Here is a 19,898-nt window from a genome sequence, read left to right on the forward strand (position 1 = left end):
GGCTGATTTTGTTCATACTTAACAGGCAAGTCTTACTGTCACTAATTGAACAAAAATCATGGCCCAACGCTGTCATGTTATCAGCCAAAAAAACGATTTTCGAATACTTTCGCCCCAAATGTATTACATTCTACCAGTCTTGTAATAACAATGTTATGACAAGAGATCACCATCGCCGACTGAATCAACGTATTTCCCACGCAACTCTGAATTTTGAATGACTAAATGCAGCGTTAAATCTAGAAATACAATCGCAAAACGGTTGTAAATAATAATTATAACAGCAGAATACGTCCTAGTAATGAAGTAAAGTGACTTCTAAAGACTGAATTTTTTTTGCCAACTTCGGGGCCTGGTTTTAGTTATAAACCGATGTTAGCTTCACGTTCATGTCTTTCTATGGCAACAGCCGAAAACATCTTGCTTATTTTTTGAGCGCAGCGGATCGCCAACCAGTCTACCAGCTTATTTTTGTTGCTTATCTCTGTTAACGTATAGGCGGCAACACATCGAGAATTGAATCCATCAGCTTCTTACATGCTTGCTCTCACATGTTTGACATGCTTAATTTTCGGAGGAGACTGCAAATTTAGTACACTGAATCATTGGATGAAATAAACTGGACTAAACAAATGACGGCCAAAGTGTCTAATGTGATAGGAGGAAGTCCGGTTTTGTTCCGATAACTTTATAACGTGTCAGAGAAATTGATATATAGTCACCTGCAAGTTTGGTAATAACTACCACCAGTGTATCGATGATTTCCTATAATTCGAAGTTAGTTGATTATGTAAATTTGGTTATTTAATAGAGCATGTTTGATATTATAATTGCTTATAATTTTTGTTTAAAGTCTATATGATCTGTGGTGAATGACGGACTACCGCATTCTGAAAAGCGTACAACCAGCACTGTCTCTGTCCACATCTGTCATTACAATTAAATGAACCATTTACAATAGCGGCGAAGTTTTTTATCACATGACTCTAGAACGTACGTCTCCCAAACCAGTATCGACTTGCAATAAAATATACTATCGTATACAAAGTATGTTCTTAAACAAAATGACTTTAAATGTTGTTAATACGTTACTTAAATTTTGTATATTTTAGCACACTTCGGACTTGATTGTTCCTCTTTTAAAATAGTATCTCGTTCTAACATTTTTTTGGACTGTGTAAACATCGTCCTGTAGGGAATATTTTCAATATATTGTTTTTCTGTTGATTAGAATATGGTAATATTGACAATGTTGTCGTTTCGCAACACAGAGGGCGTTTTCATAAAATATAAGTTACGATATGACGTAACGTGTTTTAGTTGCAATGTACGTATTGATCGTATGAAGGTACTTGATGCTGGACCTATTGTAAATAAGTACTTTTCTAATGACTAAAAAAATTAAAATCTAAATCAAATAAAACAAAAACATCTAACACGAATAAAATATCCTTTCGTGAAAATATACATTGTGCTGTCCTAATTAATGAACGGTTGTGTGGCGTAACATTTGTCTTTTTCCCCACAATGTTTTTCTTACAATCCAATGCGATCTTCTAATGAAATCACGAGCCCGAGTTTTGATCAGGGCTCGACTTGCTCTAATTACCACAGGCGACACTTCGTAACTTTCCAACCACCAAAAAATACCTAATTAAAGTTTCGTAATCTCTCAGTTTGTACTCGTTTGTCTACGCAATAGTAAAATTCGCCGTCTTATCTCCCATATATGTCTCATGTCTCGCACGACCATCGCCCTTCAAGGCTGTTTGAGCTGTGTTCTTTTCTACCAGTAATGTTACTGCACTCATACGCAATGCCTGCCATTCAGGTGAAATTGCGCACAAAAAAAATCAATCAGCAATTGAAGATACTCATAGTTTGTGTTACCTTAAATAAAATAATCTAGCTTAGATTAGTCTTATAAAAGGATGTATATCGTATGTGACTTCCTGCATTACATTGTCATAGTACTGTTCATGATACTGCATGCTGTATTTTCTATTTAATTGTTGAGTGATATAATATATCTTTACTAGTTCTCAAACTAATTATCTGCTGTACTAGAAACATAAAACATCTTGAAAAGACTTGACATTTTATCCCACTCTAATCTTAAATCTAACACTCCATCGCTCCAAAATAATTTCTTCGGAGAGGCGGATATTCAAGTACAATACGTGTATTTCCCCCTTATCTTCGATGTTTAGTTGATACGCTCTCCGTGCATTCGATTTGCTAAGTTAAATAAAACTGACTTCAAGTCATCCATTTTAATAATATCCTCGTACACACACAGTCAGCAACCCCATGTTTTCCCTTGTATTTATAAATCCAACAATTTTATCACGAAATACCCTGGTATATCTAAATCCAAACGAGTTAATTAGGTTGTTTAGGCGAACATCTCTTGTATTCTGCAAAGCGCTCGTTCAGCTATTGACGAATTGTGATTGGTCGACCCTTTTCGACACCATCTGTATTAATCCGCCGACAATCTGTGTTGTTAATGCACGGGCTCATGCAATGAGTTGGTCTTGTTGACACAAGTGTATATGTCCACATTATATTTATTTCTAGATGCTTGCTAAAATCATCGTAATTGATGATGTAATATGTCATCATTTCCTATGGGTTCAGTTTACAACAACCAAGATATTCGAAAATTAAAAAATATGAACCAATTGGTCATGCTGCCCTGTACGGCCATACATGTAAATACGTGACTTCCGTCGTGCAGGGCGTCCTCATATTTTGTTAACTCTGTCATTGCCTGCGTCTAACTGCACGTATGTTAATAAATACACAGAAATTTCAAAATTTTATATTAGTTCTGAGACTATCAGGCCTCTCTGGTGCATTTATCAACAACCAGTTCTAAATCTGATTCTGTTTTTCCACTTCTAGGAATATTAAAAACTCGGACATAGCTCATTCTATTCAGCTTGAGAATGGGCACAAAGCAAGTATTGCGAATTACGACATTTAATGTAGAAAATGCTTTATAATGTTAGGATTTTTGTACAAATTATGGACGAATAAAACCATAGCTGATTGCATTTTACAACTTGCTCATGTCTACGAATTTACTTTTTTTTAATTATTTACATTACATTATTACGAAAATAAAACAATTGATTACAGCTTAGGAAAATACCCCTTGCCGACCCTCCTCAATGAGCTTCTTTGGCCTACCAGCTTCTTTTTTTACTGCTTAACATTTACTATTTTTTTAAATATTTTTTTTACGTTTACAAAAGTAGACCATATGCGGACATGTTGCGTGAAAAAAATCCCTTGCATACAAACCTAGAACACTTTCCCGGGTATTTTGAAACCGAAATCGTAATCCAATTCAGGAGCCGATTAGCGACGATCTTAAAATTAGGTGATAATTTGGTTTCAAATACCCTGGTTCTTATGCAAGGGATTTTTCCTTCGTGTAATTAGATGTTCGACTGCAAAGAATTTTCTACACAAAAACGAAGAATTCGACCGAATTGCTTGATTGTGAAAGAATGTTATTTCCCCCGATTTCTTAGCTTGTCTCTTTATCTAGTTTCAAGCCGTATTCAAGATGGCTTCCCAATATAGTAAATAGCGGTAAATTAATCGCATTTATTTTTTTACGAGTTGTACGTCAGCTGACTGTGGCTGTACTTAAAACAAACTTTTAATTTATCGGTAGTGCGCTGCATCACGCCTCCAGGAGTATAACCACTTGACTCGTCGTCTCAATTTTGAATCATTGTTCTTGAAATAGTAGAAATGTACCAACGGAAGTGTGAGGCACCCAAGGGGTCTATAAATTACGTTTCATAATGGGCTAGGGATTATTTTAGACATTTTCCTAATTGAACAGTGTCGTATTCTCGTGTGTTGATGTAACTTAAAGTGTGATATTTTGCAATGATAGGTCTATTTTACCATGATTTTGAACTAGTGTATATGTGCTTGTGTTTTGTTCAGTTGAGCATAATTTGTGTATTCACTACGTGATTTCATGTCAAATATCAAATAAAATTTACTATACTGTACTTGGCAGTAACAAGTTTGGCGCTCATGTAATTTTGTTTCATGGGTTGGTTCTTGGGTTGGCAAATCTGATTACATGCATTTCTACTAATTGGGTTACGGTTTGCACTGAATCTGCGTGGAAATACTGTGGGCGCCAATGACCGATGGGTTCTAACGCTAGTGTTCTACAATTGTGACTACACCAAGTGGTCGTTTCGCTACGCTCAGGGTGTTACCAGTAAAAACACAATGTATAACAACCATGCCAAATACAACCACATTCAATTGACACTGCTGCATTTAGCTAAGGATCATATATGAGGCAATATCGAATGGGTCAAGAGACTCACTAAAAAGCATGTATTACACTAATAACTAATGCATTTATTACACTTCATTAAAAATTGTTTTCCAAATTAACACAAAACTTGTCTATTACCTTGTGATGTTTCTAAATCAATAGGCTAAAATTAGTCCTATTTTCCTATGACACGGTTGTTTTTACATTCAAATAAATTAAAAAAATTATTAATTATTAATTAATTAATTTGGTAGCGGTCAATGTATTATGGAATATCACATCCTCTCACAAAATAAACCTTTGAACCAAAAGTAAGAACAGCTTTATCATTGCTTGTTAGTGTCTACTGTGACTATATGGATATTGTAATATTTGATACACCAACTAATCTTATAATGGTCATCAATTTTGTACTTGCATACATGTACGAAAATGTTCAAATGATGTTAAAACACTTTATAATACATCCATCTGTAGTGTTGTATTCACAATTGTTTCATCTTATTTTTAACATTTGATTCCTCTTCATCCTTGTACACGCTTCTATAATTATTTGGTGTTGTCACACTCTGTGGTTGCCATAAGTCTACGGAACTCGGCAGGCATTATATAATAACGGTTTAGATCATTGTTTTCTTCTTCTAGTGACATGGCCAATTTGCTGTGACGAATTCCATAACAGAAATACAGCATCATACCTAAAAATATATTGGCACACCTGTTACATTTTGTCTATAATTTTTAGCTTGTAGTGGATGTTCAGGAAAATTAAGAGGAAACTAAAAATTTTCAGACATTTTAAGATATTCAATCGACAAAGACTTTGGAAAAAAGAGACGTTTATGTTACCATTTAATGCAGAACTATGGCGATGGTGAATGTGTTTCTGGACTGGGCAAGACAACATCAAGTGTTGTTCCCGGCTGAGTAATGGTTATTCCTATTATATTATATCTACTTCATTTTAAAGGTGATTTTTAGATGCAAGAGTAAATTTAAATCACCAGAAACGATTATAAATACAACGAGCTGTAATGCAAATTCGCACCCACCAGTTAACACGAATAAAACCAAACCACGTGGAAATAATTATAAAACGCAAAAACCGTGAAACTCGTGGTATTATTTTTTCATAATTTTCTTTGTATGCCTTTCATTAGTAGTATAATACAAGGATAAAAGTTGGAAGAATTGGAAATTTACATATATCGATATATAACAGCGCATTTCTTATGTTATATTGACCTTAAAAACGGTATTTGGTAGCAGAGAAGTATTATCTGCTACCACATGCCCTCGCATGTCATTTATACTTTATAAACAAAATAACTTTTATGCCAAATCAAAATCGCATATGTAAATCCTTGATTTAGTTCAAGAAACACAAAATTTTGTGTTTATTAAAATAAAAGTAATATATTTTAAAACAATGTGTCAGTGTTGTCAAGTCGTCTGTTGACTTCTGATTAAATATTATGGATCTACACATGTAATGACGAAATAGTTAAATTATGTAAAACAATCGTTACAAGTTAATTCACATAAATAATCTCGTTAATTTTATTAACATAATTACATACTATAAAGTCGTTTATGAATAATATTATTATAATCTTCCATTTTTACCTTCAATACAAAGCTAATAACAAACTGGTCACTATATAATACTACACAATTCATTTTTTTGCTATTAATTTCTAAGTGTGTATGTATTATGGGATACGAGTTGCAGTTAATATTTTGGATAAAATATTACCTATGTCTGTACTATATTACAAATCACATTGTGAACACATTATATGATTCTAATACCTTTCAATACTTAACAATTACCTAGTGTTATCCAGACAGCAAATCTAATCCATGTCATATAAGATAGATTCATCATAAGAATAGCATTACAAAATATACTCAGAGATGGTATTAATGGCACCAACGGCATCTGAAACATATATGTGTACAAAAGTTGAATGAACAGTATATGTCAATGCAAAAGTAAGTGGTTGATAAATTACGACTTAAAATATTTAAAATACACCACAAATATTCTTAACAATTCTCATACAAGTACTAATGGCTAAAAAACACATACCTTGAACGTCACAATACTCGTATTCTGATAGTGTATGCATAACACAAAAAAACAAAGTAACACGACCGATCCAAATATAACCACAATCACAATAACCCAGAACCTTGCTTCTGCTAGTGCGTCACCACAGAATACAATAACAGCAGCTAATGTAAACATGAATATGGACATTATAAATACTGCAAAAGCTGGTATAGTACCAGGTCTAGCATTTCGTAAAATCCTGCAACCATTAAACTCTTTCCTGACTTCTCCACCATGTAAATGGGAGTCTACACTATTCAATGGAGATGTTTCATCTTTTTTCTTCAAATTCATTTCAATTGTATCTTGATTTGTATGTTTGTCGACAATTGTAAATGCCTCTGCTGGTTCATATCGTAGTACAAGTACACCAGCAGCTACTATGGTGTATGCTAAAAGAGTACCAATTGACAAAAACTCAACTAATGATTCCAAATCGAACACGAGAGTAAGGATTCCTGCTAAAACACCCAATGTAACAGTGGCAACTACTGGTACATGAGTATGTGAATTAACTTTAGCCAACACTTCAAACAGAAGACCATCTCTAGCCATTGCGAATACGATACGTGGAAGAACAAACATAGCAGTTAAAAAAGTAGCAGTCATGCCAATCAATGATCCGACTCCCACCACGTACATAAGCCACTTCACCCCTACATGGCGGAAAGCATCAACAAATGCTGCTTCAGGTACAATGTCATAATATGGTACCATCAATGTGACCACTGCTGATGCAGCAATATATGCTGCAGCTACAACTGCTAAAGATGTACATATTGCAATTGGGATACTTTTTGCTGGATTTTTAGCTTCTTCAGCCGATGCAGTAATAAAGTCAAAACCCATGTAAGCAAAGAAACACGATGCAGCGCCAGACATTATGCCTGAAATGCCAAAAGGGGCAAAACCACCTTCAATTTTCCAATTGGATACATTAACAAAATTCAAACCTGCACCTATAACGAGTATAACAGTGCAAATGTTTAATATAGTAAGAAAAGAGTTTATTTTAGAAGTTAAATTTGCCCCCAAAACCGTTATAATCACGCCAAGGATGATTAATAATAAAGCAAACCAATCGGGATATTGTGCCAATAGAGGATGATCCCATGGTCCACCTGTGATGTATTCATAAGTGAAGTTACGTATTCTGTGGTCAAGCATTTCGTCAAAGTATCCACTCCATGCACGCGCCACAGCTGCAGCAGATATGATATATTCAAGAACAATGTTCCAACCAATCAGAAATGCCCAAAACTCGCCCATGGAGACATATGTGTATGTATAAGCCGATCCTGTTTGGGGAATCCTTGCCCCGAATTCCGCATAGCATAATGCCGCGAGAAGTATGACGAATCCCGCAATAACAAATGATATAATGACTGCAGGGCCAGCAGTATTTTTTGCAACAGTTCCAGTGAGAACGTAAAGACCTGCTCCCATCATGGAACCAATACCAATCATTGTCAGATCGAAGGTGGAAAGACATCTTTTCATAGGTGTTTCCAAATTATCAGATTCCAAGCTCTTCAAACGACTTAATCTCTTAAGAACAGAAGAAAAGAAGGCCATGATGGCGATAGAAGGTTGGACTAAGATTTTTTGAAGTGGGAATGTTCCTTGTATGCTTGTTGTATAGCACTGAGAATATTGGCACTTGTCTTCAATCAACTTTCTACAAAAATAAATAAATAAATTAAGATAAGTAAATGAAACATAATCGGATTACAACATTCTCACGATTCAGCATTTGTTTCATATTGCAGTAGTTTCTAACCTCTAACATCGCAGATGTGTCAAATATCTTGGCAACAAAGGAGAAAGATATTTGAACTGCCAAACTTAAGCAGGGCAGCATAAAGGAGATACAATTGTGCCAAGGTAGAAACAATCAGGTTTTTGCTCGTTGTCATAGCCATGGTGGGTTGATAAACAGATTCACAGACAGATAGATTAGGATGTAGTGATTAGAAGGGCAATTCTAGCAGGGAGCAGAACGCCAAACAAAGAAGAAGTATATAACACAGAATAAACAACAAGGTAAACTATGTCAGATGTACAGTATGCTTTACTGGTATCGATGCTCCCACGTCTTCACCTTGGTCACCAGGAATCCCAAATAAACAGAGAGTATGAATGAGCAAAGGCGATAAGGTAAGTTCACTTATTAATGAATGAATTCAAGTCATGTAAAATATGTGTTGTAAAGGTAGTTTAGTACACATACAAAACAATATTTCTATCTTGAATCTTTGTGTAATTAGGTTCTCATACTGCAGTTTATAGTTGTACATGATCTGTGGTTTTGCAGTTAATATTATCCTGAGGCACATTCTGCTCTCGCAAACTGTTTTCCCCCCGAAATTTTAATTAATAATAGTAGTTTTTAGTGTTCTATTTCTCAGACTATCGAAGATCTGAGCTATTCCGTTATATGTGATAACTGTTTGATGAATAAAAACTTTAACAGTTACGTGTATTTTCCTTCATTTTCACATTTTTTAACTTCCCTTTCCCTTGGCAATTCCTTGCTACAATACGTCTAGGAATACATTGTTTGCCAATAGCCATTGTTAGAAAAAGAACGCAACATTTCCAGCATCACATTTTGTTACCACATATACCTACTCCGAGTATACATTTAGTAAGGCTGTGTAATGTACACATTTATTTATATTATTAAAACATTTTCACCCATACCATTTGTTGTGGGGTGACAGGTCTTTAATGTGCAAATTAACACACTGAATCAAAAGTTATTTCCTGCATCCTCTTGCCAACATATATTAGTTAATATTTATTTGTTGTTTGGAATATGAGGAAATTATTATAAAACATTGACCATAAAATGAAACAAATATTTTTTATCCGCACATAGTAAAGACAAAACTGGCAAACGAGAAACATAATTCCAATCTTTCGAAGGAGTCATTCTAATAATCGTCAGATACATATATTTCGGCTATGATAGTAATAGAATTAATATTTAATGTCATTAGTATTTCGACTCCTAAATCATTTCAATATTTTTGAAATGATTATAAAGCATTGTATATATATAAATAACATTATTTAATAATTTAAATCACCACTGTTCATGAGAAATGAATTTAATATCTTTCCATGGATTTCGGGTTTAAGGATTTACAGCAATATAATAACAGATCTTCTCCATGGTAACATTGATCTCAATTTATGAAGCTTGGCACAAAATCGTAAGCACCATGTTTGCTCAACAATTACTTCATTTTTTTTAAACTGAGTAAAGGTAAGGTAATTTCAGTAGATCTGGTTGGCTAAACATCACTGTACGAATGAGCATGGCACATTTTATCAAAAAATTACCATATATTTTAGTTCAAACTAGTTCACAAGCATATAGCACAAATAAGCATATGACAATGAATCACATATATTTGCTATATTTGGCCAAACGGGGGGGGGGCACGCTGCTGGGACCATACAAACAGTCTGAAATGCATAGCTGAAATCTGCCGAACAAAGAGTGCTACCTTGCCAAGACTAGTCCCACAGCGAGCTCCCTAGTGAGACGGTTAGCAGTGTCCAACTACTATCGCAGAAAAGACAAGTTAAGTACAGCAAATCTGAAAAGCTCAAAAAACAAAACAGTCAGCAAAAAACAGTAAATACTGACTTGTAAAACGTTAGCAATAATGTTTGTAAATTATTATGAGAAATGAACAGCGGAAGCTGAAGGTCGATCATTGTAGCTGAAAGCTACGTCAAGTAGGTAGGTTATGTAGCTGTAAGCTTCGTGAGGTAACAGTGTTATCGATAAAAGCTGCAGAAGCTACAACTCCCTGACAGCGGAAGCTGTCCGGATCTGGTAGAAAACAGCAGAGGCTGTAAACTACGATGTGTTTAGTACTAATTAGGCGCTAAAGTACAACTCCACAGTTCACGCACATTTTGCCCTTAATCAGCATTACTTCGCAATATGGTGGACACTGTGTCTTGTGCTTGCCAATGTCGAGATGTACTTTCCAATTCTTTGAATTTGTGATATCTAAGGCTCGTAAATTCGAAGCTCCCAAGGTAGATAGGTTGTTTCCATCGTTAGTTGTCTTCGATGTATTGGGTGATGAAATCATCTGGCCATGGCCTCTGGAACTTCTTCCCCGTATCCGAGGATCGTTTTCATCTCTATCTGGACTTTGAGCTAGCGAACGAGCACATCGTTTCCGGCCTGGTCCGCTGGCTTCACCAGTGGAAGAACTTTCCAATACAGAAACGAAAGTATATAAATAATTCAAGAAGATAAAATAGACGTGTACAGTTGAAGAAACTGATGACGTAGCAACATAAAGACGCTCATGAATATGCAAATACTTGTGTCAATAAATATAAACATTAGACTCCCATTTTTAGTATTATTTTTCTGATCTTAGATTATTATCAAGTAGTTTAGTTCATGTTTACAGCAATTATCGATATGACGTACCAATAATTAACACTGCAGGTTAGTACTTTTGTCACTTGGATTCTGCAAATTCTATGCAAATTCAATGCATAGGTCGAAATCCTTTCGTTATTGCTGTGTTTATTTTTATTGCAATACCAGATGACCACATGTATGACCATTAATATGCAGAACTGTATTATCTCATGTACTATTGCAGATAGAAACCTGGTCCCCGGTTGTCATGATCTGCGTTGTTTAAGTCAAAAAAGAATTTATGGCCGAGGTAGGTGAAACGTTGTATAAGGTTCATTTGTTAGTGTAGATTACGTAGGCCTATAGAGGGCATTCTTTGATGACAGGTGACAGCACCATTGTTCACTACAATTTCCTAGCCACGTCTCTTGTAGCTTTGACGACGTTTGTGGTATGTTTTGAAGAGTTGTTGCCTTGTGTGTTACTCAGATATAAAACACACATTTTACAAGTCAAATATTATATAGGTTCGTGTATTTCACTAGCACACTAGCAACCCTCACTTTTTGCGTGATATATTTACGTCCTGTTGTGCTTTGCATATTTAAGTTGGATGAAAACATGAGTTGGCAAACATGTATTTCAGTAAAAATTTTAAATTGGAGATACAAATAAACGAATGGGTTAACTAAATAATTAAAGCGTTCAATGAGGGAATATTCTACATGTAGATAGCTAGAAATAAACATTTGTTGTTTTCCTAGCTGTGACGTAGCAAGTATAAAGTAGCAAGAGAGAATGGCATTTCGTAATGTATTTGATTTATTTAAAAAAATTTAAGAATTTTAAAATATCGTCAAAACAGCTTATGCTTTTCTAAATTCAATCCAAAATCTATTACGACAGCAGAAACAAACATTGAAATGACAATGTGAACTAAACTGAACAAGAATAATTATAGAAAAAAATGACATACCTACACGACCTCACTGTTGTTTATGATGGCAGGTCAACCAAACCCTGAAAACAGATATAATTAATGCTCAGTGACAGCAAACATGTGTCAGAGAGAATCGAATCATCCAGAGAAATTAAATAACTATAGAGCAATATTGTTCACAGCGAATAAGGACTGAGTATGACTTGTCGAGTGGAATTAATTATGCTATTCTGGGACGATTGGGATTGTGACGTATCTAATCTAGAGTGATATACACTACAAAAGATTAAAATATGTATCTATTCAAATAAAATAAAATGTATTCTTGATCTGTACATTTTACCATGCTGATGTATTAGGGGATTTAGGTTAAACTTGTTCAAGCTGTATTACTTTAAGCTGTCTAATCGGGTGCACATTTTATAAGCATATTTTTTTCAAAAGTGCTGCCTAATTATAAATATTGACATATGCTATATTCTTTGGGTGTAATAATATCTTATTTTTTCACTATGTATTACTGAAGGATATTTATTCAATTACTCAATCATCACCGTTTTTATGGATTTATCCCATTTTACACGTAAGATATTCTAGTGGCCATATTTTTTTCACACACACAAACAAATAAAACCATAGTGTGAATATCATGGGAATCCAATTATACACGAGTAACTGCAAATGACCTTAATATAAGCACTTCCTCTGAAGTTAAATAGTGAAATAAATTCACATTTAAGGAAGACTATGCTAATCTTCAGCTGAGATTAACACTCGCACATTCTACCAGAATGTGTAACTTTTCCTTTCGGCCACTCCGCTGACATTTTTGTTGCACATGTCCTACTAGTCACTGTAACAAAACGCATTCACTAAATACTATGACAAGCTGTGTGGCTGTGTGATGTAGCGTTATAGGGAGCACGTTTGCTTACAGTGGCGATACGCAGCGCATTTGCCACGTTGTGAGTTATTCTGTTTGATATTCATAGACTCGTATATGCGACTGTTATTTCGATTAGTGACCCCCATCAATTTACACATTCACTGTGTACAACTGATCACAGACATGCAATGTCGCCCATACCTGTAATACCAAAAAATATATACATCCAGCACACTCAACAATAACAGAGTAGGGCAGTACGTTATTGATCTACTGATCATTTGAGGTGCATGTATAAAAATATGATTACAAAGCGAATTAAGGAAAAAAAATTGAAGCTATTTGAAAAAAAATGTGGAAACTAAATTGCACTCAGGTGAAATGCAAACCTATGTAGATATTTATCAACATTAAAGTCACAGTTTAAACTTTATGGTTGCGGATCTATGATCAAAGACTAGTCTGGTAACCTTGTGACATTCTGCTTTGAAAAGAAACCAGTTATTGGATCAGTGTGTGTAATATTTAACGGCTATACATATTTAACCTTGAATATATATTGCAATTATGAATACATGTCGTGTCTTTGCGTTTTGATCTTAAAATAAAACACAATTAATTGGGAGAATCGTTAATATGAAGGATGATGACAGCGACTTCCTTTTTTAAATTGTATTCCAAACAAACAAACAAACAGACATACAAATTAGTACTGGGACCTGGAACTCAACCATGCACCTTGAAATATAATTAGTGTTTGTTTTACATGTGTACCTGGTTTAAAGGTCAATGTTACTTGTCTCTTTTAGTTAGGCTACACTGATTTAATTTTATGGACGACATCCTTTGGAGACCCCCAAACTAATGCGAGAGGGCGAAAAAAAAAAAATCTTGCCAAAAAAAAAAATCCTGCTAAATCTCCCTGGCCGACGTCAATTGCGTACCAGTCAACAACAATCCCTCCGTTTTTTCTCTGAACTTTTATGCTCACGTATTTTGGTGGCGCAGTCGCCATGTTGGAATTCCCGGCAACGCAATACCCATGTGCAGAAGATCATTTACGACAAAATAGGCACGTTTGGAGGTAGTCCAAAACGAGTTTTACGACAAGCCGGCGCTTTGCGACAATATGAGTCAGCAAGTTCCGGACAGAAAACCGATATGTGGAGACTCGTCGTCGGAATTTTTTTTTTTTTTTTTGGAGAACAGGCTAAAACTAATGCGCGCGCGGATGTCATCCATAAAATTAAGTCGGTGTGGCCTTATACATAAACACATACTGTGGCCTTTAACCTTTTTTTCTAAAAATCTAAATAAGTCTTGTAGGCTACATGAATGTAAAGTTTAAAGATGGTAGCTATTTTGTAAGTGATGGCATAAATGACTACAGCATGCATTGACAGCTTGCACGTTTAATGCAAATAAATAAAGAGCAAGGAGGCGTTATTGCCTCTGATCAGACATTGAGGACAATGTTCTGGCGTATTTTTAACAGAGACGTCAAAAATGCGGTGCGGCACGGTTCTAGAAGCCGTACCTACACACGAATTGGTAACGTCACAAAATACATGACCTTCAATCGGGGTCGTTTTTTCGTTATATACGAATTGGTATATACAAATTACAATAAAGATACTTAAGACATTACACATAAGGTTAAACAAATCACGTGACAATATAATGGTAATAACGGTAATAAATCCTAGCTTAACAGTTGAACAGAACGATCACATAGTCAGTCGGGTCACGCCGAGGGTCACGCACTTTGTTGCAAATGGCCGTGTGGTTGAAACTGGATCATGGCGTGACGGGTGAGGAAGACATCATTAAACATTCACAAAATCACAATAAAACGGGGAAGTGGTTGCATATTACGGCGTAGCCAACATGGGAAATAACAAAACGCCCAATACAAACGACATGGGTTCGAATCACACTAGATACACACTCACCAGAACCGAAGCAATCAGAAACCAGCAATCGTTTTGGCTTTCCCGTTCAACTCATCGGAACCCTGGAGTACTTAGAAAAATGAACACCACTCAACGACCAACGTCGTGGCGTGGTGCACAAGCGTGCAAAATTAGTTTAAAAAGACAGAGCTACCGTAAAAACGTAAATCAAATAAACTGAAATCCCTCAAACCGTAAACAAGAAAACAACGAACGTCGCGTTGAATTTATACTGTGTTTGCGGAATTGTTGATTGATAGTTCGAAGTCAGCAGTTAACATTTTGTTAGAAAGTTTCACAATTAAATCAAATATCCAATGATACCAGTATATTTATTTCATTATTTTAACAACTTGATGGAAGTTGGTCAAACACGAGTTCTTACACCTAAATAAGTATCAAATATTTGTCCACACATTTATTCTCTCAATTTAACAACCTTGTAGAGGTGGAAATTAATTAAACGACAGGTATTTACTCACAAATATAATGGTCAATATTTGTCCATACATTCATTCTCTCAATTTAAGAACTTGTAATTGTTGGAATTAATCAAACGAGAGTTGTCTACACCAAAATAAGTTTCAAATACTTGTCCACACATTTATTCTCTCAATTTAACAACTTGTAATGGTGTAAAATTATTAAATGAGAGTTGTCTACACCAAAATAAGTCTCAAATATTTGTCCACACATTTATTCTCTCAACTTGTAATTGTGGGAATTAATCAAACGCGAGTTGTTTATAACAAACTAAGTATTAAATATTTGTTGAGACAGTTATTCTCTCAATTTAACAACTTGTAATGGTGTAAAATAAATAAACGATAGCTGTCTACACCAAAATAAGTCTAAAATATTTGTTCGCACATTTATTCTCTCAATTTAACAACCTGTAATTGTGGGAATTAATCAAACGCGAGTTGTTTACACCAAACTAATTATTAAATATTTGTTGAGACATTTATTCTCTCAATTTAACAACTTGTAATGGTGTAAAATAATTAATCGCTGGTTCGAATCTAGTACGGTTAGCACGATTTTTGAATGCTAGTGAAAACAGTGCTCCTATAAGTAGGACTTAAATCCTATCACTTGTGTGAAGACACTCGTGGTACAGTGGACAAGACAGTGCGCTGGGAAATCAAAGATTGCAAGTTCAAATCAAGGACAATAATACTACCTCACATGGAAGCCAGTCGAAGTACGAACACAGTTAACAACTGTAGATCACGTGCAACAACAGACACAAAGAGCAATGCTGCTCTCCAAATGGGTCCCTTCTTTTGTATTGACCCCCTAAGGATTGCTAATCCCCCTTTCTAACACTTCCCCTAAAAATGATATATCGCCCCTTTTAGATTGTATTGACCCACAAATTAATGAATATTCATGAGCACAGAAACTGCTACGTCATGAATAAATTAGCATAATTAAAAAAATTGCATAAAGTGTAGGTACGTCTTCTGGAGTCCTGCCTACGACAATTCGTTCCACGCAACCCACTCTGTAAAATAGCGTTATTTCAAACAACACCACTTAGCATTAAGTAGTAATTAACGAGGCGTTATATTCGGACAACTTGAAGCGGGTGAGCCAACAACCAACAGCTAACACAGCGACAGGCGTATTTATAACTGTTGTGACGTTGCTTCTCTTTCAAGGGCTAAAAATCGTTTTACGATTGCATCACTTCCGCTTTAGGATCTTGTAATCATGACAAGCACTACGGTTGACGCTGTGACATCACGTCTATTCAGTCTTCCTATACTTAGAATTCATAATTGAGATTGTTTTAGCATTTACTAATATTGTTGACGTTTATTATTTGGGCTTAAATGTAATATTCAAGATAATAAATGTTGTTGGATATCGATAATAAGATGGTTTCACATTGTAAAATAATGGAGGCTTTTGTGGAGGGGCTGTGGCTTAACTCAATTTCGAATCAAAATATTCGGGCGGTATAAATAAATCATAGCTTAGAAGAGGCCTTTGATGAAAGGGCGGTGGTCTTTGCTCAGTGCGTGTTTGAATTTTATGTAAGTAAACAACGTGTTGTATACGTCGCTATGAGTCCATATCAAACACGACGCGGCGCGACAACCATTGCATTTTAATTCCAAGGTTAGGTGGCCCATGGAGGTAAAAAGAGCCTCCATGGGTGGCCTAACTACAGCATGATCAAGCGCTAGATTGCGTAACCGCAACTATCATTGACCATGGAGGTATAAACAGATACCTCCATGCATTGACTAAATTAGGTTCGTGAAATTTGTTTTTACAATTGCAACCAGGATGGCTGTGAGAGATGTCAATTAGCCTGCCGAGGAAACAAAACCAATGGTTGGTATATATTAAAGGAAAACTAATTTCTCAATGGTTATTCCAAAGACAGCATTGTAGAAACATAAAGCAGAGACTTCAATTTAAGACACTATTCCGATAATGCAGACTACCTTTTCGTCGAAATGTGTTACGTACATAAAGGAAAACACCGAGAAACAACACGCTGAGGTCCGGCGTGTTGGACACTTCTGACGTAACCAAACTGCGGCCTAAATAATAATGTGTGAAAGCGAAAAAAATAACTGACGTCGAGACACCGTGTCCACTTCCTGTTATACTGTTATCTGCATTTTCTGAATTTGCTTTGGTATCGAACATGTATACCTTCCTTGTTACTTTACTGAGTAATTGTATTTAAAATGACAGAAAATTGGGTTTGGGCGTTCTGGTGGACGGAAGTTTCGGCCAAGGGTTTCAATATTTGAAATTCGCACCTATCGTTATATGTGTAGGTATCAGTTACTAGTATTTCAAACAATGAGTATGATTTTTGTGCCATTGAAAAAATGGTATATGCCTATATTTTGTGCATGTATTTATGGCCAATTTCAAGAATAAGAGTCGTAACTTTCGTAGGTACAAGTATCGTGACTCTTCCATACATTTCACTTACGTTCATTAAACTTGATTGAAGTCGCCGCTTGAAAAGAATGCTATTTACGAAGTTTAAAATAGCCAAGCCTTCCGGATTCGAGCCTCTTGATTGATTCGACAACGGTAACTATCATTTATTCTTAAAAGTTGAAGATCGGTAAACATAAAACTAATCTAAAATATCTCCTACTTTTCACGTGCGACATGTTTATTAAAAAACAGAGTTAAGCGAATTTAATTAGATATTAATGCGTGAACTCTGGAGGTCATTGCCCATTGCTGCACATAATTCAAACACGTTGTAATAGAGTTCATATTCATATTCACTCCATTTCAAATAAACTAATTCACCATTGAAACATCGCCCAACAAAGATGTCGCTGATCACTCAGTTGTCGTAGCGTGTGTTGTACCATGATACACCCAGTTTCGACTTTTGTAAAATGCGATAGTAAAAATATACGTTTCACTTGGTATCACCATGGAAGTAAAAAAGACTTTTACCTCCATGGTATCACATTAGGGTAAAGCTGTGGATGGGGCGCTAAACGGCGGGATATTCGGTACCCTTGAACATGCAATATGTCACACGCAACGTAATATTACCGTAGTTGGTATAGTACAGGTGTGATGGTTCAAATACCAAAATGGCAACAGTAACAGAAAGACTTCCCTGGCGGCGATGATAGAATACGAATACGGAGCCAACAGATGAGGTTTCAACTGGTACTGGTATTATTATACTCTGCAAACATCAAGTACAATAACGCGGTAAAACTCCACTACTCCAATAACTAGATACTTAAACTCCAATACAATTCAACGAGATCTCCGATCTGATCTCAGTGCTGAACAACTCCCCTATATATACCCGCACTGTCTATAAATAGACCATTACATCAGCATACATAATGAGTCTTGAACTTACTACCAATTTCTAGAATGTTCCATTACCTTCTATTGCCTCCTATAGTGTTCTATTACCTATTCAACCATTTTCTAAAAAAATATAGAATATTCCACCCAGACACAGTACGGTTCTAGAACATTCTCAGTGACACGGAAGAGGTAAATAAGTCGTATGCGACACAATAGAAATTACGTGTATACAGTACATTCTAATTATTCTTCGCAAATTAAACAACAATACAAATAAGAACTTTTCATTATCTAATTTACATAATACTGAACATAATAATGACCGAGAAGACTGGTTGTTACAGTTGTTGTCTATTACACGATATAAGTGATCAGTTGTTCACTGAAATATTTAATACATAGTCAATTACGTGATATCGGTTCACAGAAATGATGTCGTCATTCAGTTTACAAAAATATTAAAACATACTAGTAGTCTATTCCGTTATTTCGGCGTACATGTTTAGTTGTTTACATAAATATTTAGTGTATAACCACTTTTTTGAAAAGTTATTTTCCAAACTAAAAAACGCCAACGTCATTTAAAATAGTATGATACAGGTACAAATTTGAAGGGCGCTGGTCGTTGCGCAGCGCGTTTTCGTACTTCATGTAATGAAGCAATGTTTACACGTGTTGTATACGTCCAACAGGACGCGATGACCACCGCCCTTTGAACAAAAGATTTTTTATTTTATATGCTGACCAAAAAATATCAGAATAACAATGTTTTAAACGTTTGTAAAATTAACATCGCAAATTTTGAGAATGTGTTTAAGAGATGCCGCGGTGTAAATAAACATTGCAAACAGGGTCTGTTTCGTTCGTAGAATTTTTGTTTTGTTTATTTTGGCTAAAAAAAACGTGCTGCATTTGTTTCTGTCTTTGGCATATTTCAGAATGATAGATATTGTCCGGTCGTATTTTTACGTATTTAAGGATCTGTTTATACCAACCGAGTGCACAGTATTAACTTCACCCAACCTGTCTAATTTCCGCTTTATTTTGAAAATATCGCCCGCTGCGCGCATTTTAATTCGTGGTTTTGGCATCGTTATTTTTGGGAAAACACATCAATATTTTCTTCGTTTCTTTGCCCTAGGGAGTTAGCGTTGTCTTTATCAAGTAACTGTCTCGATAATCATTGATGAAAGGAGAGAGCAGTCCTGGATTCAAACGGAACACAGTTCGGCTCATTCAGCATGTTAACAAAAGGTCGTATAGTTCAAGTTGCGTGCGCGAATGATACAAGGGGGCAAGGAGGGTTATTTTCGTTCAACGTAATTGCAATATTTTTTTGTTCGTACAACGGAAATTGGAAAAATAAATTCCGTAATTGTGTAATCACAGGCTAGACGTACGACGTAATCAATCAAATATTTTTATCGTACACTGTAAAAATGTGTCATTTTTCTCGGTACGTACA

At 35.5% G+C, this 19,898-nt stretch overlaps 1 protein-coding gene across 1 annotated transcript; it reads right to left on the minus strand.

Annotated features, from left to right (window-relative positions):
- Window positions 1-4,380: 4,380 nt before the first annotated feature.
- On the minus strand, window positions 4,381-11,970 carry LOC100376385 (cationic amino acid transporter 4-like). Its single transcript, XM_002740005.2, has 4 exons — window positions 11,810-11,970; window positions 6,411-8,112; window positions 6,152-6,260; window positions 4,381-5,016 (listed from the first exon to the last, which is right to left on the minus strand). The coding sequence occupies exons 2-4, from the start codon at window positions 8,007-8,009 to the stop codon at window positions 4,868-4,870; spliced, it is 1,857 nt and encodes a 618-aa protein (XP_002740051.1). The 5' UTR covers window positions 8,010-8,112; window positions 11,810-11,970; the 3' UTR covers window positions 4,381-4,867.
- Window positions 11,971-19,898: the final 7,928 nt, after the last annotated feature.

The sequence above is a fragment of the Saccoglossus kowalevskii genome, chromosome 15 (genome assembly GCF_978046115.1).
Source record: "Saccoglossus kowalevskii chromosome 15, keSacKowa6.1, whole genome shotgun sequence".
Lineage (NCBI taxonomy): Eukaryota > Metazoa > Hemichordata > Enteropneusta > Harrimaniidae > Saccoglossus > Saccoglossus kowalevskii.

Excerpts from the sequence above, each read along its gene's own strand:
- LOC100376385 (XM_002740005.2), bottom strand. The coding sequence starts at position 8,009 with ATGGCCTTCTTTTCTTCTGTTCTTAAGAGATTAAGTCGTTTGAAGAGC. Across the intron at positions 6,261-6,410 it reads CGAGTATTGTGACGTTCAAG|ATGCCGTTGGTGCCATTAAT; the intron begins GTATGTGTTTTT and ends TATATGTTTCAG. Across the intron at positions 5,017-6,151 it reads TGCTGTCTGGATAACACTAG|GTATGATGCTGTATTTCTGT; the intron begins GTAATTGTTAAG and ends ATATATTTTTAG.